At 61.7% G+C, this 24109-nt stretch overlaps 1 protein-coding gene across 5 annotated transcripts in view; it reads left to right on the plus strand.

Annotated features, from left to right (window-relative positions):
- The window catches only part of ARHGAP23 (Rho GTPase activating protein 23), a 71211-nt gene that overhangs the window by 20662 nt on the left and 26440 nt on the right, over window positions 1-24109 (plus strand). The window contains exons 1-15 of one of the 5 annotated variants that reach the window (XM_075994523.1): window positions 397-824; window positions 4313-4474; window positions 6681-6708; window positions 7919-8014; window positions 8214-8292; window positions 8451-8505; window positions 11394-12558; window positions 14182-14337; window positions 14561-14672; window positions 14823-14880; window positions 15906-16049; window positions 20944-21258; window positions 22453-22514; window positions 22785-22915; window positions 23443-23564. In XM_075994523.1, the coding sequence (XP_075850638.1) occupies window positions 7948-8014; window positions 8214-8292; window positions 8451-8505; window positions 11394-12558; window positions 14182-14337; window positions 14561-14672; window positions 14823-14880; window positions 15906-16049; window positions 20944-21258; window positions 22453-22514; window positions 22785-22915; window positions 23443-23564 (2466 nt within the window). In that variant the 5' untranslated portion in view covers window positions 397-824; window positions 4313-4474; window positions 6681-6708; window positions 7919-7947. Of the gene's footprint in view, window positions 1-396; window positions 825-4312; window positions 4475-6680; window positions 6709-7860; window positions 8015-8213; window positions 8293-8450; window positions 8506-10277; window positions 10360-11393; window positions 12559-14181; window positions 14338-14560; window positions 14673-14822; window positions 14881-15905; window positions 16050-20943; window positions 21259-22452; window positions 22515-22784; window positions 22916-23442; window positions 23565-24109 lie in introns of those variants that run through there. The other 4 variants (XM_020280935.2, XM_075994522.1, XM_075994524.1 and 1 more) reach the window with 4 other exon arrangements.

Raw genomic sequence — 24109 nt, forward strand, 5'->3', positions numbered from 1 at the left:
TAGGTGGACGGGGCGAGAGTGTGGGTGGGGTGGGGGTGTCAGGTGTGTGGACGTGTGTGTGGTGTGGGTCTGTCCAGAGCGGGTAGGCTGTGTGGCTGTGTGAGGGACAGGAGTGCACCGGGACTGTGTGTTTCTCTGGGGTATACGAAGCCGACGTCTGAGCCGTGCTGGAAGGGGCACACGGGACACAGTGTGTGTTGGTGTGCGGGGTGGTCTGTGAGTGTGTGCGGTGGGGTGTGAGGGTGTGGCTGTGCGGGGACTGTGCAGCGCCTGTGGTGTGGGGGGTGTGACTGTGGGATCTGGGCGGCTGCACACAGGGGCCGCCCCCGAGGGGGAGGTGTCTGCCCTGCACGACTCACTGGCTGGCGTGTCGGGGCTCAGGCGCCTTCAGCCGAGAGAGGCGCAGGAGGCGCGGAGCCCTGCCAGCCGTCCTGCCGCCCTCCGCGCGGGCCGTCCGTCCCCTCGGGGCCCCTGGGCCGCGGGCCCGAGGCTCCGGGGGGCGGGCGGGGACCCCAGGGGCCCACCTGCCGCCCCGGGGGACGAGGACACCGCCCGCCAGGACTCGAGCAGCGGCCCCGCTCCCCCGAGGGGCGCGCCCCGCTCCGGAAGCCCAGCCCGGGGCGCGCAGGGGCCGGGCTCGGGGGCCCCCGCCGGCCGCTGCGCTCGTGGGCAGCGCCGTGTGGCGCGTGGAGCGCGCGGGGGCCGGGGGCTGGCGCTGGGAGCGCGCCGTCGGCGTGGACTGCAGCGCCCCGGAGCCGCGCTGCCTCTGGCTGCCCTGCCTCAGCCACTGCGACCGCCGCGCGCCCGGGCCGCGCCGCGCCAGGGTGAGCGCCGTGGGGCTGGGGCCCAGGCCAGGGCAGGCCTAGTTGGGGGCTGGGTGAGACGGGTCACCACCTCCCTGCGGACCTTTGAGCTGTGTGCGCCCTTCTTTCCAGGACCGAAGCCGCTGGAGTGGAGAGTGAGGAGCTTGAGCCATGGGGCTGAGGGTGGTATTGTGTCTTGGAGCTTTCTCAGGGCTTCTGGGATGACAACCCCAGCTGAGTTGTGGCCTCTAGTGGGCTCAGCCCTCTCAGTTTACAGGCAGTGTCAGGATGGAAGGGGCCAGATTGTTTGAAGAGCTGCTAGGACATCTAGGAATCCTAGAGAGTCTGGGCCGGCAGGGACCCTGAGTCACAGCTAGGCAAGGGTGCCACTAAATGGAGCAGTGGGCGTTACCCCACCCTCCTCCTGATAGGAGGCCAGGACAAGAGGGCACGTGAGGGTTTCCTAGTGGGCAGAGGAGGCCAAGGTGACAGAATGGGCCCCTGTAGCTAGTGAGTGGCCTCAGGGTGAGGACCCACAGGGCTGGGGGCCGGGTGCAGTGTTTCTGATGTCCGAGATCGACCAGGCTGGTAGGGCGTGAGTCACAGTGGGCGCCATGCCCAGCCCAAACACTGTGCTCCCTGCGGTGACCTCTTTATGCTCCCGGGGGGAGGAGCAGTTCTCCTGGGTTCTAGTTCCTGGTGTTGCCAACCCACCAGGTGTCCACTTCTGCCTAATTTGTGTCCTGGGTCGTCTGCCCTCCTGCCACCATTGTTGGTATTTCTGGATGTCTCTTTCTTTCCTGACATGAGGGTGTGTTTGGAAATAGATCTAAGCCAGGAAAGTTTAATCAGTAATGTCCCTGTGCCCCCTGAGTGGGTCCCTCTGCATCTCCTTGTCTCTGTGCATCTGTCAGAGAGGCAGAGCTGTGGGTATGTGAGCTGTACTCCTCCTCAATCCAATCACCTTTCTTGTCGTCGCTGGCTCCTTCTCTGTTTCTGCGTCTATCACCTCCCTTCCCCTCAAGATGAGAGCAAGACCCAGAGTTGTTCCATGTCAGAGGGGAGGAAAGGAAACATGCATGTATAATAGCATGAAGGACTGAGGTTAAACCTAAGGAAGAACTTCCCACAGGGGAGACGCCGGCTCTGGCTGTTGATAGGGCCTGTGGAGTCTCATTTTCAAGCAGGGGTGTGGTAGTTCTGGCAGGGGGATTACTGACATTCTCAGGAGCCTAGTTGGAAGCAGTGGGTGGAGGGGGGCTGGAAGGAAGGAACAGAGGAAAGGGAGAGGCAGAGATAAGGGAGGGGTCGCCAGTTGTACTTGGGTGAAGAGGGGACCTGGGAGAGGAAGGCGTGCCTCTTGCCCTGGATTGCATGCAGCCCCCCCAGGGAACAGCACCCCTGGCAGCTGGCAGCTCCAGGCAGGATGTGGGCTGGGGGAGGGGTGGGGGGCGTGCGGGGACCTGTCCCAGCCACTTCTCATCACTGGGGCAGCTGGTGGCTTAAACCTTAATCCAGGACACCAGCAAAACAATGGGCCCTGCAAACAGCCTCAGCTCTGAGCCCAGGTGGGGGACAGGCAGGGGGGCAGCCCACACTGGGGAGGAGCAGGGGCTTCTAGCTGGAGAGGGCAGTGGGGGTCCCCCGGACCCTCTTTGCCTCCTGATCAGTTCCTTGCCAGGTCAGCAGAGATAGGAAATCCAGGGGATTTCAGACCTCAGCAGAATTCCCAGAGAACTCTCTCCTCTGGGCTCCCGAGGCGCCATGGGGATGTGGGCTCAGTGGGGGAGGCTAGGCTGGAGCCACAAGTGGAAGGAGCTGAGAGATGTCGCTGGACTTCCTTGTGTTTTGAACCTGGCCCTGTCCTCTGGGGCTGAATGAAACAGGCGTATTGCTTCTGACACATTTTTCTATAATCTGCTGAGAATTGAGGATATATCCCCTTCTCAGGGCTGATTGCAGCCCAGGCTCCCACCCTGTGCAGAACTCGCTTGCAGGGTGCTGGGCATGTGTTCTAGCTTCCCCTGCCCTGGATGTGTGAATAGGAGGGCGGGTGGATACATGAATGAACATCTTAGCGTCAGTACATTTGAGTGGCAAATGTTTTTGAGCTTTCTCCAGCTATTAGGAGACAAAAGGGACCTTAATAGTGAAGTGGGCCCTCCACCCCCAACCTGGTGGGGCTCTTCCCTCAGCACCCAGCCCTGAGCCTCTCTCCCCTCGGCTGACGGCTCCTGCCTGGCACCAAAGAGGAGTGAGGGGGCTAAGGACTGTTGAGGGTGGAGGTAACGGCTTCTTGCCCTCTGAGAGGTTTGGATGAGGGCAGCAGAACCTGAAGCTAGGGGTGAAAGGGTCCCCGAGGAGGCCTCCTGGCTTTTCAAAACCAGGCAGTCCCCACTCCCCACCTCTTCCCCAGCCAGCCTCTCTGGGCACGATCTGTCTGACCCTTCCTGCTGCCCAGTTCCCCCTCTCTGTGTCCCAAAAGTGACCTGAAGGGAGCCCTCTCTCAGGCACTGTCTGTCCTTTTTGTTCTCTTACTCCCCAGACCCTTGTCTTTAGACTCCCTCTGCCATGTCATCTGGAGGAATCCCAAGTATTCCTGCAGGTCTGACAGAGGGCAGAGTGTCCCCTACCCCCAGCCTTTCTGGTGAACCAGCCAGGCCTCTGGGCCGCGTTCTGGAGCCTCAGGAAGTCCCTTCAGTTGTCTGAGGTCCAGTCTGCTCCATGCAGCTCTTGGTCCCCTGTGTGTTCCTGCTGCTGCTCCTGAAGGATGTGTGCATGCCAGTGTGTCTGTGTGTCTGCGCAGGTCTGTCTGTGATGTATGTGCGTGTATCTGTATGTGCATTGTGTGTGCAAGACTCTGGTTATGTGCGACTGTGCATGCATGTTGTCTATGTGTCTGCGTAAGCGTGCACATGTATACTCATTCGTGCGTGCATCTGTGTCTGTATGCATGTTTCACATGTGCTTGCCTGTATGTTTGTGGTGGGTTCTGTCCTTATGAATGCATATGGATGTGTCTCTGTTTGCGTGTGTGTGTATGTGTCTGTGTGAGAGTGTGACGTGCACGTCTGTATGCCCGTATCTGTGGCTGTGGGTACATGTGTGCATGAGCGTGTGTGTGCGAGACATTGTGCACGAGCTATGCAGCAACAGGCACTCCCTAGGCAGGAAGGCCGTGTGCCCAGTGTCCGGCACATAGGTGCTCAGTGAGCATTTGCTGAGCTGAACTGAACTGAAGGAACTCACTGCAGCAGGTTATTTCCCTGGAGGCAAAAACATTGTGAACTGAGAGGAAAAGAAAGAAGGAAGAAGCTGAGCTGATGGGGGTGGGAGAGGCAGGCAGGGGTGAGGAGGAAGTTAGGGGCAGGGAGGGTGCCTAGCACCCTTAGGGCAACGGGCCCCTTCCAGTGCCCCTTGGGTCCTCTGGGCTGCAAGAGGCGGCGTGCAGAGCCAGGAGTGCCAGCCACACGAGCGAGCGCTCAGCCTTGTGTCCCCGTCTCCCACAGCTGCCGCTGGGCCCGAGAGATGGGTGCTCTCCTAGGCGCCCCCTCCCCTGGCAGGGGCCGAGGACGCTACTGCTGCACAAAAGTCTCCAGGATGGCTTTGGCTTCACCCTGCGCCACTTCATCGTGTACCCACCTGAGTCAGCCGTGCACTGCAGCCTGAAGGTACGCCCCCGTCGCCACTGCCCTGGCTTGTTCCTGGAAAATTTAACAGGGGTGGGGAGAGCCCTTCTCGCTAGTCTCTGCCATGGTATTTTGACCTTCCCAGAGAAGCAATCCTTCCTGGGGTCCAGCCTCACTCCCTTCTGCTGGGGCCTGGGGAGGAGGGCTGCAGGGGGGAGTGCCAGCCCTGGCTGGGCCATTTGCGCTGTGTGCCAGTGGACAGACCCCCCCGACCACTGTGGACTGGGTCTTCTCCGGAGAGGTGGAAGGGTGGCTGGTTCACGGCAAGGGACCTAGAGGTGGGGAGCCAGCACACCCCAAACTCTTGGTCTCTGGACAACTGTCTCGGGAAAGATGGAGTTCCCGGGCCCTCCTATTTACTGGCTGTTTTTAAGCTGAACCTGCTGCACTCCTCCCTAGCCTGAGCTCTCAGGGATCCTATCCTAACATATCTTTGGGACCCTTCCCAGAGTGCCTCTGGGGTCATCCTGCACATCTGCTGGGGGACTCTCGCTTGGGGACTTTGGTCCTACCTGCCAGAGAACCAGACATGGGATTTCACTGTGTGTGTGCTTGCATGTCTCTGTGTGCACACGTGCTTGCCCTGTGTGCTGGGCATGGACATGCATGTGTGCACATATAGTGTCTGTAAATACGCGTCACCTGTACATGTAACTGTGCCCCTCTCATATGCTTGTCTGAACGCGGGCACCCCCATAACTCTACCAACTGGCTGCAATTGTGCTTAAGAATGTGAGTGGGGCTGATGGTGTGTGGGAGGGGGCACCGCCCCATCCCTTGATGCCCAAGGACACTGGCCCCTTAGTTCCCTGGAGCCCCTGTCCTTCCTTCCCTCCTTCCCCAGAATGCCACTCCTTCTGGTGCTTGCCATCTTCTCTCAGGGGACCCTGCCGAGGGGTGACAGGGGCACAAGCAGTGGTTGAGGCTGGTGGGAAGCCCTTGCTACCATGGGGAACTGGAAGACCCTGGGGTAGGGCAAACTAGGGACAGGCTCCATCTTTTTTCCAGAGCATGCCCAGGGCTGGGAGGGGCCTCGGCCTGGAGGCTGGAGGAGGCTGAGTTCTTCCCTCTTCCTGCTGCCGGCCTGGGAGCCTGCAGGGAGCTCAGCCGTCCAGACGCATCCGTCTGTCTCTGCCACCCGCTCCCCGTGCTGTCAGCTCGCATTGGTGTGTGCACCCGGCCCGGGAGGGCACGGGCACAAGGCCCCTCCCCAGCAGTGCCCGGCGGTCTTGCTGCGGCCCACCCTGTCCTCGCCAGGGTGCCAAAGAGTCCTGGGTTCCTGCCCTGGCTCTGCCACTGAGTGGCCTTGGACATGTCGTGCGCTGTGATCTGCGCAATGGATGTATCTGTGGGGAAGGTTAGATGAGATGGCCAGAAGGTCCCATCCAGCATTAACACGCCACATCCTGCTGGCTCGTCCAGTCTCTCTGACCTTGTCCTCTTCTCAATTCCAGCACCCTCCCTCAGTCACCAGCATGACCCAGAGCCCTCCCAGTGGGTCTCCTTGACCCCTGCCCCTAGCTACCCCTAGCTGCCAGAATCCGCTCCCCTCCCCTCTCTCCCATAAAAGAACCTTCACTGGCTCCCTCTTTCTCTCCTTTCAAACTTGGGTGCTTTAGTCTGACTCTGTCACTTGTTGCTATTGACCTGTTCATGTCACTCAGCCGATCCAGCCCTACTTGTGCTTGCGTGTTCCTGCCACCAAGCATCAGAACGCGCCATCCCCCTCACCCAGAGTGCCTTCTCCCTGCTGTCCTCAAACTTGCCTCCAAAGTCCCTTCCCCCAGAGGACCCTAATCAGGCCTTCCCTTCACATTCTCTAAGGGCTGATAGCGCTGTTTTGCACTTGTCACCACTTATCTGTGCCTGCCTGGGCCTTCAGTGTGGAAGGGAGTGCCTGTGGTACTCCTCCATCTAGCTGGGAGCTCCGAAGGGAAGGGGTCGTGGGTCCCCTGTTGGATTGGAGGTTCCCAGACGGCTGGGATGCTGGGGTGGTGGGGTCAGCAGGGGTGAGAGAGGGGAGCATGTGCTGCTGGTGAACATTGCCTGGGACTCGATGCTGCAGTTGACACCCAGCCACCCTGTCGCTGCTGGGCCAGTTGGGAAGAGATAAGGGGTGGCTGCAGCTCAGCCCCCCCTGCTGCTGAGGGCTGGGCGAGGCCCACACCCGCCTTTCTGTTCCCTGCAGGAGGAAGAGAATGGAGGCCGAGGAGGAGGTAAGGAGGGAGTGGTGGAGTTGGGACCATCCTTCAGCTTCTGTTTCTCTCCTCCCCCAAGTCAGCCTTTGCTTGTCTGTGTCCCTCCCCCCTGATTCCTGTCCCTGTCTTTGGCACCTCTGGGCATCTCCTCTTCACTCACTCTGTCCTCCCTCTCTCTTCCTCACGTTGGTCTCCCTCGGGGCCTGTCCACGTCACACACGTGGTGGGCGGGGCTCTGGGCAGCGGATGGGCATCTGCGACCTGGCCCCTGCCCTCGAGCTGCCCCAGCCTAGACCAAGGCAGAGGCAGGGGCTGCAGGCCTGGGCGCTGGTGGTGAGTGCATGACCAAGGGCTGTCCTTGGGGGTAGAGACAGTGGGGTTCTCTTGGGAGGCAGGGGCCCAAGGTCACTCTCCTAAGATGTGAGCCTGACTCCTCTTGCTGTGGACTTTGCTGCCCCCAAGGGCCCCTTGCTGGGGCGCTGGCTCCTGGGGTGTTCAAGGCAGAGCTCCTTAGGCGGCCTTCCTGCTCAGCCACTGGGCTTCTGTTGGGCCGCCACGAGGACAGTGTCCTCTGGAGTCCCCACCCTGAGGCCTCAGGAAGTAGAGGGAGGAGCCAGCTGACTGAGAGCAGGCTCGTTTCTCTGATAGAAACAGTTCGTAACAGAGCAGTCGTTGGGGGTAACACAATGTGTGCCCATGTGGGGTCTTCAGTCCTCTGCTTGGAGCCCCTCGACCCTGGCAAAGTGAGTGGGTGGCAGATGTGAGTGTCGGCTGTGTCGCCAGGTCTGTGGGTGTGGACATCTCTGTAGGGGCGTCTCTCCCCACCATGTATCTTCAGGACTTGCTATGGGCCTTTGTCTAGTGGTGCGTGTGTGTATTTGTGTGTGTGTGTGTGTGTGAGAATCTGTTTCTGTCACTAAACAGTGAGCTGTAGTAGCGCCAGGACTGCGTCTGTCCATCCTTTGTAGTCTAGTTTCTAGCACGTGATGGGGACACAGTAGGCATTTCCAGAGCAACTCCGTGTGTGTCTGTGTAGGCTTCTCTTCTCCCAGGTGTGTGTCCTCTCGTCTGGTTCTATGTACCTGTGGATGTGTGGGCTTGTGTGGGCCTGTGTACCTTTGTGTCCAGGTGAGTGTGACCATTCTCTGAGTGTGTGTCCCCTGTGTGTAGCTGTGCATGGGTGTGGCCTTCAGCAGCCCCCCCAGCTAACCTGGCTGATGCCCACCAGGATCCTCCCCCCGGCCCCGCCTGGAGCCCATGGATACCATCTTTGTCAAGAATGTGAAGGATGCTGGCCCTGCCCACAGGGCGGGGCTTCGCACAGGTGAGCTGTCCAAGTTACCTGGCTCCCTGCACCCTCTGGGGCTCTGTTCCCTACTGTCTGGTTAGAATGGGATTCTTGGATCCGGGCATTAGGGAGGCTCCTGTGCCCCCACCTCATCCATACCTGGTGCAGGGGTTCTCAGGTGGGGCCGTTGACACCCCTTGGCCTTCTCACACGAGGCCCCACCCCATGTCCCCAGGAGACCGGCTGGTGAAAGTGAACGGGGAAAGCGTCATTGGGAAGACCTACTCTCAGGTCATAGCTCTGATCCAGAACAGGTGAGTGCTCCCTGCTGCCCTCCTCTCAGAATAGCTCCCGCCCACCTCGTCCCCTGCGCACCCACCCGTTGGCCCTGGGGCTGCCTTGGCCACCAGGATCCCTGTTCTCCCAGACCCTGTTGCCCCAGCCCGGCCTGACCTCTGCCCTATCTCTGTAGTGATGACACTTTGGAGCTCTCCATCATGCCCAAGGACGAGGACATCCTCCAGCTGGTGAGTCCTGCCCCTGCTGTCTGAGTGGAGGACCCCCGAGCCCTGGGGGGCAGCATATGGCCCTCCTCTGTGGGCCCTCATTCCTGCATTGCACCCCTGGGAAGCGGAGAAGGACGTGCAGGGGTGGCACAGGACACCGTTGCCCAATCGGAGATGCCAGGCCCGTCCCTGGGCTGGCGCTGGTTGTTGCTTCAGTCAGGCTGCTCTGTGCCGGGGGAGAGGGGAGGCGCTGGCCTTGGCAGGCAGAATTCCTGCCAGGGTATCTGGAAGGAGGGTGGCCCAGCGGGCCCTGCCAGACTGGCATGTTCTTTTTGGCTCCTATGGAAGATGCCTGTTCCCTGCACCCACTCCCTGCTGGCCCTGAGTGAGCATGTCTGGGGTAGGTGTGTCCCCACACACACGAGCACACCCCAGATACCCTCAGCACATCCCACCCCGCCCATCGTCATGTGCACCACTCAGTACATACGCAGAACACACCAGACACACGGCCACACGCACAGCCCTGCAGCCTCACCCTTCACAGAGCACGCACGACACATGGTGTACCGGGCGTGTGCCACCATAGCCAACCGCCAGTGCACCGCACAGGCACCCAGCACCACAACTCGCCCTCAGCCATCACAGCACACAACGACGCGTATAGCCACAAACGTCCAAACACCGCAACACGCTCCATCCTCTCGATTCCCCGCAGCACAAACAGAAGAGCGTTTCACAACGCCTCTACTGGGACCTCCCACCGCCGTGATGTAAACACACACGGCCGCGTTATCACAACACGCATGCCCGCAAACATCACGGCGTGTCCCAGCCCATCTCCGCGCACGCCCTCACCAGTGTCCCAGGATCCAGTGTACACAATCGCAGTGTGCAGTCTGAACTCGCTTCCCTCCGGACACCTCGGCGTACCTAGAACACAGCATCCAGCCCGCCACTCAAAGAGCGGGTGCCACAGACACTGCAGGAAGCATGCTTTGAACTCACAAGTGCACCCGTTTACACACACACGCGCACACACAAAATCACGTGCCCGCGCGCTCTCTCTGCCCAGTGCCCATTTCCCTAGTCTCATGGGTGGCAGCCAGATGCCAGCTTGCTTGCCCCTGAGGTCATTGCCCCAGGGGAGGCCCTGGGAGCCGCCACTCTGGCTTCTGCCTTGGCTGTGCTCTCGTAATCACTGTAATCACAGTGCCACGCTTGGCACGGTGCCCTTCTGGGAACCTCCACCCCTGACCTCGATTGTCCCCTTGGTCTTCCTGGGGGGGGGAGATAGGAGAGGGAGCCCCAAGAGGTGGACAGCTCACCCCAGGTCTCAGAGGCCCTTCCTGTCCAGCTCCCCGCCCCGGGTGGAGGTGAGGCCAGCCATAGGGGGATGGCAGGGCAGGACTTAGGGTGTCCCCCACTCTCTAGCCGGCAGGAGCAAGGGGTGAAGCAGTAGCCTTGAGCTGTGCCACCCAGGCTCAGGTGGGCCCAGATGTCAGCATGTGGGGCCCTCCACCAGCCCCACATCTCCAAAGGCGAGAGGGTGGGGCCCAGGCATTCCTGTGGTTGGGAGCCAAGGCTGGAGGCCAATCGGGCCGCGGCAGCTGCTGACGCCACCACCGACGCGGCGAGGGCCCTCCACACCCATCCTCCCCTCCCTCTGCCTCCCGCCAGCCGAGAGAGCCGGGTGGGGGCCGAGGGGCAGTGCAGGGAGGGCAGCCGGAGGGGGACGGGGCCCTGGCTAGGGCACCGCCACGGTCTGTGGGGGGTTGTCAGGGCGGGGGGAGGTGGGGGCGGGCCGGGATGCTGCCGCCACCGCAGCCGTGATGCAGGGAGCCCCGGGAGCCGGCAGGATGGCAGGAGGGAGAGGTATGCATGTCCCTGGCCCTGTGAGCGGGTCTGGAGGGGCTGAGTGTGTGGGGGTGTGGCTTAGCTTGTCCTTGTCACATGATGTTTGTGTCTGGGACTGGAGGTGTAGTTATTCGTGTGTGTGTCTCATTGTGTTTTGCTGTGTGTGTGAGTGTCTCTGGGTGTGTGTCTTCCTGTGTCTCCTTGTGGCGTGGAGTGTGTGTGTGGTTTGGCTTCGCCCTCCTGCCCTGTGATACTTCACCCTGAGAGAGGCCCCCGGGCAGCCCATCAAGGGCCAGGCTGGGCCAGGGCCACAAGGCCGCTGTCCCTGGGAGCTGCCTCCTTTTTTGGCTGGCCTGGGCGCTGGCCCTGTCACTCCTCAGCAGTGCAGCGTCAGCCTCAGCTCCCAGCGCCAAATTCCGGGCCTAGGGGTGGCAGAAGGTGGCCCAAGGCCCCCCGGCCAGTCTGGCCCCTCCTCCAAGCCTGGCCTGAGGGCGCAGGAGGCGGGCAAGTCCCTGCTCACCCGGGGCTCAGGAGCCAGGCCAGTTTCCCATCGAGGATGGATGAACAGCTGGGCTCTCCCCGCCTCTGCCTGGCCCAGCCCACCCCACCCTGGACACGCCCCTGGCCGGCTTTCTTCTGTCGGCTGCCACCTTGACTGGTCTCTGCTGGGGTTTCCCAGCTCTGCCCATGGGGCTGTGGGCATCTATGGACAGAAGGGAGCAGGGAGGTGGCAGGACAGGGGGAGCCCCAGAAAACAGATGGTGGAATGTTTGTGGCTAAGGGCAGTCCTTGTCACATGTCTTAGAGAAATCCTGCTCTTTCTCAAGTTTGTGCGCGTGCGTGTGTGTGTGTGTGTGTGTGTCTCAAAGGCCTCTCTCTTACTTCTTTGTCCTCGCCTGGACGTGCCCGTCCACCCCCTCCTGCTCAGGCCTCCTGCTGCTGGGTCCTCTCCCTTCAGGTCCCTTCTGGGGTCCTTGACCTTCCAGGGCTGCTGCAGCCCTGCCCTGTGGCACCTGTCTAGCCTGCTCACCTGTCTTTGTGTCCCCGGCCAGGCCTACTCGCAGGACGCCTACCTGAAGGGGAACGAGCCGTACTCTGGAGAGGCCCGCAGCATCCCAGAGCCGCCCCCGCTCTGCTACCCCCGCAAGACCTACGCCCCGCCAGCCCGGGTCTCCACCTGGGCCACTATGGTGCCTGAGCCCGTCTCAGCACTGCCTGGTGACCCCCGGAGTCCTACTGCCTGGAGTGACCCGGGGCCCCGTGTCCCGTCTGCCACCCGTGCCCACCTGGACAACTCTTCCTTGGGGATGAGCCAGCCCCGCCCCAGCCCTGGTGCCTTCCCCCACCTTCCCTCGGAGCCCCGGACGCCCCGTGCCTTCCCGGAGCCTGGCAGCCGGGTGCCCCCCAGCAGACTGGAGTGCCAGCAGGCCTTGTCACACTGGCTGTCGAACCAAGTCCCCCGCAGGGCGGGGGAGAGACGGTGCCCAGCCATGCCTCCCCGGGCCCGCAGCGCCTCCCAGGACCGGCTGGAGGAGGTGACTCCCCACCGCCCGTGGCCCTGCTCCACCTCCCAGGATGCCTTGAGCCAGCTGGGCAGGGAGAGCTGGCACCGGGCTCGCTCAGACGACTACCTGAGCCGGGCCACCCGCTCAGCTGAGGCGCTGGGGCCAGGGGCCCTGGTGTCGCCCCGCTTCGAGCGCTGTGGCTGGGCTTCCCAGCGTCCGTCTGCCCGCACCGCTGCCTGCGCATCTCGGGACCTGCCGGGGCCCCAGGCCCCACCCCCACCTGGCCTGCAGGGCCTGGATGACATCGGGTACATCGGGTACCGGAGCTACAGCCCGTCGTTCCAGCGCCGGACTGGCCTCCTGCATGCACTGTCCTTCCGGGACTCGCCCTTTGGGGGGCTGCCCACCTTCAACTTGGCCCAGTCCCCTGCACCATTCCCGCCAGACGCCGCCGAACCACCCAGGGGTGTGCGGCCAGAACCCAGCGCCCGGGCCCTGGAGCCTCCCGCTGAGGACCGCCGCGATGAGGTGGTCCTGAGGCAGAAGCCTCCGACGGGCCGCAAGATCCAGCTGACCCCTGCCAGGCAGATGAACCTTGGACTTGGTGACGAGTCCCCAGAGCCAGAGGCCAGTGGGCGAGGGGACCGCCTAGGCAGGAAGGTGGCCCCTCTGGCCACTACCGAAGACTCTCTGGCTTCCATCCCCTTTATCGGTGAGTGATGGTGCAGGTGGCTGTCGTGGGAGACCTGGGAGTACCTGCTGTACCCCATCTACCTGTCTACTGTGGGAAAACTCTGGGCTGGGTGCTGATGGGTCATCTTGTTTCTCTGTCCATCCACCCATCCTTCCTTCCATCCATCCTTCCATCCTGTCATGCTTTCTTCCACCCTGCTTCCCATTCCTTTATCCTCCCAGCCATCTCTCTATCCCTTCTTTTCTCCCTCCCTCCCTCCTTGCTTCCATTCATCCATCCATCCACTCTTCCTTCCTTCCTTTCTTTCCTCCCTCTCTTCCTCATTCCTTTGTTCATTCATTCATCTGTTCCTTCCTTCCTCTTCCATTCATTCGTCCATCATTCCTTCCTTTCACCCTTCCTTCCATCCTTCCATTCTTTCTTTCTCCCAACCTCCCTTTGTATCTTTCACTCTTTGTCCCTCCCGTCCACCCCCCACTCCTCCCTCCACCCACACCCATTCGTGCCAGGCCCTGTGCTGGGCTCCATGCTCTCCCAGAGTGGATGGTCAGGCAGGAACAGCCCAGTGGCCTGGGTGTGGGGTGCAGGGAGCTCGAGGAGGACAGGGGAGGGCTGCGGAGCCCAGACTGGGGCGTGGCAGCCACAGAGAAAATCTTGAGAAAACATTTTGGCGAGACTTAAAGGATGAGAAGGCGTGGGTCAGGGGGAGAATGATCAAGGAGTGATATGCAAAGACCTCGAAGTGAGAGAGGCAGGATGACGCCCAGGCTGTGAGGACCCGTCTGGGTCCAAGGGGGCCCATGGGTCTCCAGGGGTGCACTCTGTCCTGAGAGCAGAGGGAGCTCCCAGAGACCTGCCTGAGAGTGGATGTTGGAGGGGAGCAGCGGGAGAGCGGAGGCTTGTGGTGCTGGGTCTCTAGCCTGGCTGGAGGGCTCCCCGCCTCACACTGGGGTTCAGGGGGGCTGGGCGGGAGGAGCAGGAGAAAGTTTAGGGCTTGCTGAATACGAGGCGCCCATGAGGGAGCAGGGCAGGCCGGGCTGGCTCTGGGGCTTGGAGGAGACCAGGACGAGAGGCAACAGGCCTGGGAGCCAGAGGCCAAAATAGGGGCCGGAGCAGGAGGTGAGCTGGCCTGGGGCAGCCTGGGAGTGAGCGAGAGGGGCCTCCCCTGCCAGCCTTCAGTCGGAGGGAGACACAGCCCCTTCTTTTAGTGACTCCCCGACTGAGTGGGAGGTAATGTCTCTTCTCCCAGAATATTCTCTGTCTGGGGGCAGATGTAGTCCCTGCCCTCAGGGAGCCCCCAGCTGAGGCGGGAGACAGTCCCTGCCCTCAGGAGGCCCCAGTCAGATGGGGGCGTTTCGGCAGCGCCCTCGGCAGCCCGGGCTAAGGAGGGCGGCTCGGCCCCTCCCGGGAGCCTTGGTGTGAGGGGGGAGGCCAGTCCCTGCTGAGGGAGAGCGTCCACGACCACAGTCTGGGGGCCGGTGCCACCTGGCAGTGGACATGTTGCCAGCAGGATGCTGGAGGACACAGGCCCTGTGGGGTGTGGTCTGAGCCTGGAGGCGGTGGCGGGTGGTCTGGCCAGGCTGGGAGGGGAGGCAGGTTCCTCTCTCTGCCACCCTCACACCTCGCTCCCCCCTCGCACAGATGAGCCCACCAGCCCCAGCATTGACCTGCAAGCCAAGCACGTCCCCGCCTCCGCTGTGGTCTCCAGTGCCATGAACTCAGCCCCTGTCCTGGGCACCAGCCCGTCCTCCCCAACCTTCACCTTTGCCCTTGGCCGCCATTACTCGCAGGACTGCAGTGAGTGCTGGCCCCCAGCCCCACCCCGGCCCCACCCTGTCCCTTGCTGCCTGGTCCCCAGGGGTCCCTGCTGGGCCTGCTGCCTGATGTCCGGCTTCTTCCAACTGGCTTCTGCTCCCCGCGGGGCCGTGGGGAGAGTCGCCCCTTGGCGCTGACCGGAGGGAGGGCTGAGGGAAGGCCCTGGCCTGCCTCCTGGCTGACCCCGATGTGGGCGGCTTTGCAGGCAGCATCAAGGCTGGCCGCCGCTCCTCCTACCTGCTGGCCATCACCACAGAGCGCTCCAAGTCCTGCGACGACGGGCTCAACACCTTCCGGGACGAGGGCCGGCCTCTGCGGTGAGGCCTTGTCTGGACGTGGGGTGGGCGGCTGCCCCCTGGGCGGGCCGGGCCGACACACAGGGAGGGCAGTGTGCCGCCGCCCTGGAAGGCCCTGGGCCTGGAGGTGTGCCTCCCGCATCCCTCACCCTGCCCCTCGCTGCTCCCCAGGCGCCTGCCCGACCGAGTGCCCAGCCTGCGCGTCCTTCGCAGCTTCTTCACCGACGGGGTGAGTGGCACGTGTGCGTGTGCGCAGGACGGCGTCGGGGAGGGGGGCACGGCCTTGACTCCGGGACCCGAAATGAGCTGCTCTGGCTCCTGCCTCCTTCCTCTCGGCCCCTGCCCACCCCCATGTCGACCCCCTGACCCATCCTCTGCTGTGGCTCTGCTGTCACTTAAGGACGCTGCACGCCCCCAAGGCTGTCGCACTTGTCCTCCCCCCATCTGGAATGCCCCTTTCCAGGCCACCCCCCATGACCACATGAGTCACTTCTCCACTTTCTCCAGGATTTTTTAGGCCTTGACATTTCAGCCTCCGCTTCCCTACGCTACGTCTGTCTCATGTCGCACAATTTCTGTCTGTCTTCTTTATTGCCGGCTCCTCGGCTACGACACACTCAGGACCTGGGGAGACAGGATCAGGTGTGCAGTGGCCTCATCTCTTTTTGATTACAGATGGACTGGAAAAGCCGTCTTGATTTCAAACCCGCCATATCTCTGGTTATTTTAACACCTTGATGCTACTGTCACCTGGCCTGTTCCTATCACTTCCTCTGCTTACTTAACTCCCCCTAGACGTGCATCTCCGTACTGAGTCCTGTTGACATTATCACTTCCTCTGTTTAACTCCTTGTGGACATGGCTACCTGCTCCCCTAGCGTGGTCTTTGTTGATGTTCCCACTTCCCCTGTTTATTTAACTCCTTGTTCACACCATCACTTCCTCTGTTTCCTTAATTCCTTTAAGTCTATAAAGTGAAGGGAGGCTCCAGATTGGCTTTCCTAGCGTGGTGAGGCATGTGGTCTGCAGGCGGGTTGTAGCCTTTCCTCCTTTCTGGCTTCTCCATTACATATGTCTTATGACCCCAACACAAGTGGACCAGAGAGGGCAAACAGAGCCCATGAGGTCACACAGCACGCCAGGGTGTGGCACAGACATACGCCAGGCTTGTGTGGCTGTGAGTGGTCCATGGGGTTCCTGAGATGCCGGTACTGTGGGAGCCACCCTAAATTGTCCTCTGTGGTCTCCCTGCAGTCCTTGGATAGCTGGGGCACCTCTGAAGATGCTGACGCCCCTTCTAAGCGACACTCAACCTCTGACCTCTCAGACGCGACCTTCAGCGATATCAGGAGAGAAGGCTGGTTGTGCTATAAACAGATCCTCACCAAGAAGGGGAAGGTAGGATGAGTGGAGGGATGAGGTGGGGGTGGACGGAAGCTGTCTCCGGCAGGACTCTCCAGCTTCTCCTGCAGACACCCCTCCAGCTCTGGAGCCGCAGAGAACCAACTTAGGTGGTAGCATGGAGGACAGAGGTTAGATGCCAGGAAGAACTTCCTGGGGGAGACTTAAAGAACTCATGAAAAGGAGGCTAACAGGAGAGGTGGTCTTTGCCGTGGGATGATCTGACCAAGTCGTGCTCGGAATTCTGACAAAGCCATCCCATGGTGGTCGTCGGTGGGCAGACCTCCTGCAGTGGCCCCTGGCGCTCACGGAAACGAGGGCAAGGCCATGGTGAGCCTCCTCGGGGAGCTGAGGCCCGAGAGGAAAGCCCGGGCCAGTCTTTCAGGGCCTTGCAGGGCAGCACGGGGTTTACCCTGTGTCCTGAGGGCAGCTGAAAGATCCCGGGCTCTGCTGTAAGGGAGTCAGGGGCCAGGCTGGAGGCAAGAAGACCAGTTAGGAGCCACCAGTGAGATCAGGTGAGGGATGCAGGGGGCTTGGACCTGGGGGCTGCGGGAGCCTGGGGTGTGAACCTCGGCCCCAGGCTGTGCCAGGGAGCTGGGGAGGAGGGAGCTGGGGAGGAGGGAGGAGAGAGGGGCGGTCTCTGCGGCCCCACTGCTGTCTCTCCCAGCTGCCAGGTGAGGACAAAGCTGGGTGTGACTCCTGTCTGTGCCACCTACAGCTCTAGAGCTCGGGCAGCTCACCCACCATGACTCAGTGTCCTTGTCTGTACCCGGAGCTCGAGGTAATCCCCGGCTCAGGAGCCCAGCGCTGGGGATTAAAGGAGATGATCTCAGTAAAGGGTTTGCCCGGCGCCTGGCACCTGGAACTGCTCTTCCTCCACTTACTGCCATTCAGTTTCTCACCCTGCTTTCCGGAGTCTGGGGGTACCTGGAAAGAACATAAGCTTTGCAGCAGACAGACTTCCAGTTCCTGTTTGGCCACATATCAAACACGTGGCCCTGGGCGCGCCCCTTAACTTCCCTGAGCCTCCCTTTTCAGATCTGTAAGATGGGGACAGGGTTATTCCACTCCAAGGGCTGTTGTGGATGAGGCGAGACACGTGGTCTGGGCAGGACTGGTTCTCTTTCACTTGGGGGTCCTCCTGTCTCTCCTCCACTTGGGGGTCCTCCCGTCTCTTTTGAGGTCCTGGGGATTTAGTGGTGAGCGCGCCAGGCTGGCCCTACCCTCCTGGGGCTTCTGATAAGCAGGGAAAGCACTTGCGGCCTGATGGTCCCACGAGCACAGAGTGCTGTGATGGGGAGCTCGGGAGTGGGGTGGCGTAGGGGAGGGGAGGTGTCCAGAGGCCAAGACATTTCTCGTGGAGCATGGAGGGGCAGAGAGAGAGAGGAGCAGGCAGACGCCGTCTTGGAGGGTGTGGGTGCGGAAGGTGCAGGAGGCGGGGAGGGGCATGCTGGGAGGCTGTGAGCCAGGGTGCCTGGAGCGTCCTGGGCAGGAGGTGGAAGGCCGGGTGGGGATCGGGCACCTGCTGTGGCTCGTGGGCCCTGGCACCCAGGAAAAGCCCATCCAGGATTTTAACTGGGGAGTGGGGAGGTATGTGACGCCAGGAGACAAGTGTTGTGTCTGTGACAGGAGGAGCCGATGCCATTGCTGGTGTGTAGGTGAGCAAGGCAGCGGGTGGGGGAGCCCTGGCCAAAGTCAGGCGTGGGGCTGGGTGGAGGGGACCGTTCAGGGAGCAATTCCAGGGGAAGGCCTTGCTTGATGGCTGGGAGGGCAGGGGGAGGAGGGGGAGGCAGCACGGTCCCTGGGTTCCTGGCTCGGGCTGTGGGAGGATGGTGGGTGGTGGACCCTCCCTTGGGCCACAGGGCACTGGAGGAGCAGGTCTGGGAGAGGAAGCCAAGGGGTTCCCTTGGGGTTGTGGGACAGACCCCAGTGGAGGTGTCCGGGGGACAGAGGCTCTGAAGCTGTGGCACTCGGCGGGAGGCCCGCCTGGGCAGGGCCTTTGTCCGTCAGCGTGCACTGGGCACCTTGGCCTTGGGTGCGAGAGCATGAAAGGAGAAGCAAGTGCCCCACTGAGCCTCGAGAGGAAGGGGAGCACAGGGAGGTGAGGCCGGCGAGACACCAAAAAGAGAGCCAGTGACACCGGGGGTGCCCTGAGTGGAGACAGCCGTGTGTGTCGAGCAGGGAAGCCGCAGGTGGACCAGCCCTTCCAGTCCAATGTCTGAGCCCCATGGGGGCTCGTGGAAGCAGCTGACTCACTCTGCCAGGGAGCCCATCCCCCACCTCCCAGGGTCCCTGGCGGCCCGGCCTCAGTGTTTCCCGGGCAGGGACGGGAGCTGGCCCCTTCCTGCTCACTGGCTGGTTCGGGAGGCCAGGGCCTCCACTCCCTTGCTGGCCAAAACCCGATGTCCCTCATCCCCTTGGTAGCCTGGCAGTTAGAGGAGGGTCCTGGAGTCAGCCTCAGGCCCTTGGTCTGTCCAGGCTCCTGTTTCCCAGGCAGATGTCATCTGCCCCTGCAGCGCAAGCCTCTCTGTACCCCTCCCGGCCCCTAGCTTCTTTCAGGGATCGCTGACTGTCAGGCAGAGGAGGGGAGGGGAGTGTGCCTTGTCCCTGAAGCCACAGGCCCAGCACTGGAGCTGGATGCAACCTTGACGCCCAGCTCGTTCGTTGTCCCTTACCAGCTGGGGACACTGATGCCAGGGGAAGGGGCTTGACTTGTGCAAGGTCACGCAGCTGGTTTAGTCCTAGAGCAGTGCTCTTGTCACCGCTCACTCCAACACTGTAATCTCCCTGCCGGCTCCTGCTCTCAGCGTCCTTGTCGGGGCCCAGCAGCTCTGTGCTGGGCAGGGCTGGGCAGGGCCACAGCACCGATCCACTTGACGGGAGGCCAGACTCAGCCGTGCTCACCTGCCAGCCAGAGGTCTCCTCTCTGGTTTGCCCCAAGGGCGGAGGCTGGGAGTGGCCCACCAGCGGAGAGGAGCCGTAGGTCTGAGTGGAGATAGAGTCCCTGCCCTCGGGGTGCTCTAAGGACCATTAATTCATTAATTCAGTAAATATTGATGAACACTCGGCCTGCAAGTGAGGGGACAGACATGTCCCTGCCCCCAGGACAGCCCGAGGTTGCAGTGAGCACTCAGGGGAAATGAATGGGCTGGTGTGGCCCATGCAAGTCGGAGGGAAGGGCGAGTGGCCTTTAGGGAAAAAACTGGTCAGAGAAGGCCTCACTGGGGAGGTGATCTTGGTGATGTCCGGGCTCAGATCTGAAGGGGAAGAGGGAGGCAGCCACATAGAGAAGACGAGGAAGGGGCCTCAGGCTGGGAGCAGCAAGTGCAAAGGCCCTGAGAAAGGAAGCGTTTAGCTTTGTCATTGGCAAAGGCTTTGAGGCGTGACATAGTGAGAAAGAAGCAGGGAAGATGAGTTTGGAGAGAGGCAGGGGCTGGGCCACAGAAGACCTTAGATTTGATTCCAAAGGCTCTGGATGGACATGACCTCCTTTTCATTGGGAAATGATGGCTGCAGCTGCCAGCTGGGCATGGCTGCAGGAGGTGAGAGTGGGGGCTGGGAAGATCTGTGCCTTGTCCAGGCAAGAGGTGTTGGTGGTGGGACGAGGTAGCAGGGAAGACGGAGACAGGTGATGTTTTGGAGCAGAACAGTTGTCACTTTCTGATGGGTTGGATGTCAAGGGCAAGGATAAGGGAGGAGCCAGGGGCAACTCCCAGGTTTCTGGGCAACTGGGTGGATTGAGCTGGGAAAGATGGGGGTGGGGGCGGAGAACAGGTTTGATGGTGAGAAATGGTGTGGCCTTAAGTGAGCAAGGAGAGTGTAAGGTGCCTGCGGGACATGCAAGAGGAGACACGAGTAGGCAGTGGGCTGTGGCTGGGGCAGACGGTGACCAGGAGTGTACATCTGGGAATCATCAGCAGCAGATGGACTGGGTTAAGTCCACGGGCGTGGATGGTGTCCCTGAGGGAGGTGGGCGGGAGAGGAGAGCTCAGGACAAAGTCCTGGAGGTCCTTTAGCACAGGGCTCTTATCATCCACTCTTTTGACATGTAGGGCCAGACAGTTCTGTCTGGGGGGCTGTGCAGTGCATTGTGGGATGTTTACGAGCATCCTGACCTTGCCCGGCTATCTGCCAGTGCAGCCCCGCCCCCATGTCTCCAGACAAATGTCCCCTGGTGATTCACCCGGTTGGGACTACAGGTGTAGAGGGTGCAGGTGGGCAGTGGAAGGGATTAAGAAGGAGCCTGTGAAATTTCAACGAAAACCAGGGGGCGTGGGGGCCCAGACGCCAAGACAAGGTTTGGAGAGAGAAAGAGGGGCCGGCTGTCAGGCGCTGGCGAGAGGTTTGCAACAAGGGCAGGGAAGCGGCCGCTGGCTCTATAGCACGGTGGTCTGGGTGCCCTTGAGAGCAGGGGACGCTGAGTGCAGTCCTGGGGCAGAGGCGGAGAAGTGGGGAGAACACCCTGCAGTGTGGACAGCTCTTGACTAGCTTTGCTGGGGGACAGTACATGGACGGGCTGTGGACTAAGGGTGGCTCTATGAGGATTTTATGTACGGTGGGCTATGCCGGGCAGGGTCCCCTGCTGGGTCTCTGGGGTATTGCCAATACCCATAGGTGCCGATGCTGGTATTTAGAGTGGGAGAAGGTTGGGGTCCTCTGGGGGGATTGAGAGTGATGGGTAGGGCTGCCCAGGCGGGCCAGGGCTCAGAGAGAGTTGGTGGACGGTGGGCAGGAGGCCACCTGGGTTCGGCCAGGTGGAGGAGTAGAGGGGCGCCTGGTGGGCAGTGGGGGGGGGTCCGTCCCGCTGCTGTCCACTGTCTGCTGCTCCGGGGGTGGTGGCAGGCCTGGCCTCTCACCATCCCCGTCTCCCCCACCCCGTGTCTCCCTGCAGAAAGCGGGCAGCGGCCTGCGCCAGTGGAAGCGGGTGTACGCCGCGCTGCGGGCGCGCTCGCTCTCGCTGAGCAAGGAGCGGCGGGAGCCCGGGCCGGCGGCGGGGGCTGCGGCGGCCGGCGCAGGTGAGGACGAGGCGGCGCCCGTCTGCATCGGCTCCTGCCTGGTGGACATCTCCTACAGCGAGACCAAGAGGAGGCACGTGTTCCGGCTGACCACCGCTGACTTCTGTGAATATCTCTTTCAGGCTGAGGACCGGGATGACATGCTGGGCTGGATCAGAGCGATCCGGGAGAACAGCAGGGCCGAGGGCGAGGTGAGGGCCGGCCCGGCTCAGCGACCGGGGCAGGGCAGGGCGCCCCCCACCCGCTGTGGGCCTTCAGTGGCCGCTCTGAGCCTCACTTCCCTCTTCTAGAAAATGGGGCGGCAGGAGTGGACCTGCAAGTGCATCCACCCAGGTTTCAGTGTGAGGAACAATGCAGGGACAGTGGCTCAGAGCACCTGGCCTCCCTGGCGTTCAGTGTCCGGCAGTAACCATGATACCTGCAGGGACAATAGCGATCGTTATTGTTAGGACTGCCCTGGCAGGCGCAGGCACAGAGAGCTCAGTTGCAGGCCAGTCCCAGCCTTTTGCAGGAGTGGTGGGAGTCTCCCCTGGGGTACATTACGGGAGGCCCTGCTCCAGAACTGGGATAGGGCTGGCCTGTGTGCAGGGGGATAAACAGTGTGACCGTGGCCTTTGGCAGCAGCCGGGCAGAGGGCGAGCCAGGGGCTTTGGCAGAGATTTGGGGAGAATGTTTTAAAATGGCGCCCCCTTCTGGGCAGCAGTAGCTGCACCCAGTCCGGGTTCCATGCAACTCGCCCAGGAACCTGCACACAGGTGCCCTGACACCCCCGCACAGACTTACGTGGGGGCTTGGGGGCTGGTCTCTGCCAAGGGCCAGTGGGCCTGGGGCCTGGTCCAGGTGGGCTCCTGCCCTGGCCCCGGGAGAGGTGCTCGCACACAGCCCCCGGGGCCACAGACCCTCCTGCTGAGGACACGTCCTCTCGCTGACCAGGACATATCTGTCCTCAGTGCAGGGAGGAAAGTACCTGGAATCTGGGCGCTCTGCTCTGGGGCCTGGCTGGGCTGTCCCCAACAGGGCATGGTCAGGGTGTCCCAAGTCCTCTTCTTTGTGCCAGTAGCTGTCCCTCATGGGGCACCTCCTCCCTGCCTGCCAGGACTGTGATGAGTGCTGTGTGCATAATCCTGCACCCAACCCTGAGGTTGCCTTACTAGCTCCCCATGTTTATTGCTGAGGTGACTGAGGCTCAGGGAGGCCAAGTGGCTTTCCCAAGGCCACACAGCTGGTGAAGGGGTGCCCAGGAGTCCAGCCCTGGTCTTTCTGGCTCCAGGGTCTGTGCTCTGCGCCTGGCCGGTGGAGGAGAGGGGTGTGGGGGGCAGGGATGAGCCTGGGGCTGGCGGATGTGGGCACTGACCCGGTTTGCTCTCTCTCTCCTGCTGCTGCAGGACCCCGGCTGTGCCAACCAAGCTCTGATCAGCAAGAAGCTTAACGATTACCGCAAAGTGAGGTGAGGCTTAGCTCTTGTGGAGCAGTCCCCACCTTGGGGGCAGTGGGGGACTCCAGGCAGAGGTCATTCTCCTGGCTCCCCCAAGGCCAGAGGCAGCCCGCCCCCCCGGTTGCCCTCTGCTGGGGACAGGGGCATCCAGGGTCTCCAGTCCCCAGACAGGCAGAGACGAACTGCCTCAGGAGGGGGAGGGTCCCACGTGGCGGGAGGCTGGGGCGGATGGCATGCTCGGCCGCCCCAAATGAAGACCCTCCTCTCTTCTTTCCTGCACAGCCATAGCTCTGGGCCTAAAGCTGATTCCTCCCCAAAAGGCTCTCGTGGCCTGGGGGGCCTCAAGTCTGAGTTCCTCAAACAAAGTACGGCACGGGGCCTCCGCGCTCAGGACCAGCCCACAGGGAGCAAGGGTAGGAAGGTGGCTGCCGAGACGGGGTGGTGCACGTGTCTGCGTGGGGCTTGTGCCCGTGTGTGTGCCAGGGTTACCCCGTGTGCCTGTCCACAGTGCATGCCTGCCAGGAGGGTCTCAGGGCTAGAAGGGCCTGGAGCCTGTTCCCCATCCCTGACACCCCTGCTGGGTGGTCCTCCAGTCTTGGCTTGTGTCTGGGGCAGCCTTTTCCATCTTTATGCACTTTTGGCTGTTAAAAGGTTTGTGCTTTGGTTGTATCAGAACCTATGGCTCCTGCCTGTGGTTCTAGCCCTTGAGGCCATACAGAAGTCCTTACGTGGCTCTGAGCTCCTCTTCTCTGGGGTAAACACCCCCACCCCTTTGGCCTGCTCTCTTGTGACATAATTTCCCATCCTCTCACCGTCCTGGTCGATTCCTCGATGGAGTCCCCCATGTGTCCAAATGCGTGAATGTGGCAGTGAGTGCGTGTGCCCCCCCCCCCCCCGGTTGCCAAGCTCACTCTGGCTCCCTCTGGCTCCCCCACCCCAGATGACAGTGCTGCTACCTCCAAAACCCCCTGGAGCATCAACATCATCAAGAAGAACAAGAAGGCAGCCCCGAGGGCATTTGGGGTCCGGCTTGAGGAGTGCCAGCCGGCCACGGAGAACCAGGTGGGTGTCCAGTGTCTCTAGAGCAGGCAGGGCAGGGGGAGACAGCGCCAGAGGGTCAGAGTAGCAAGGGAGGGACATGGAACCGGCTCTCGCCACCTCATTGTGCAAGCACAGCTGGGGAAACAGTGCAGGGAGGGAACATCTCCCCGCCCCCCCGGGTCTCCCCCGAAGGGAGCAGCAGAGCTGAGGCTGAGCCTGGCGCCTTCTCAGCCACGACCAGGCTTTGGTGCTGTTCGTAGCCCCTAGACTGGAGGCAGCAGGGCCTTTTTTTTTTTTGAGACAGAGTCTTACTTTGTTGCCCAGGCTAGAGTGAGTGCCATGGTGTCAGCCTATCTCACAGCAACCTCAAACTCCTGGGCTCAAGCAATCCTGCTGCCTCAGCCTCCTGAGTAGCTGGGACTACAGGCATGCGCCACCATGCCCGGCTAATTTTTTCTATATATATTAGTTGGCCAATTAATTTCTTTCTATTTATGGTAGAGACGGGGTCTCGCTCTTGCTCAGGCTGGTTTCAAACTCCTGACCTTGAGCAATCCGCCCGCCTC

Source organism: Microcebus murinus, chromosome 18 (assembly GCF_040939455.1).
Source record: "Microcebus murinus isolate Inina chromosome 18, M.murinus_Inina_mat1.0, whole genome shotgun sequence".
Classification (NCBI taxonomy): Eukaryota; Metazoa; Chordata; class Mammalia; order Primates; family Cheirogaleidae; genus Microcebus; species Microcebus murinus.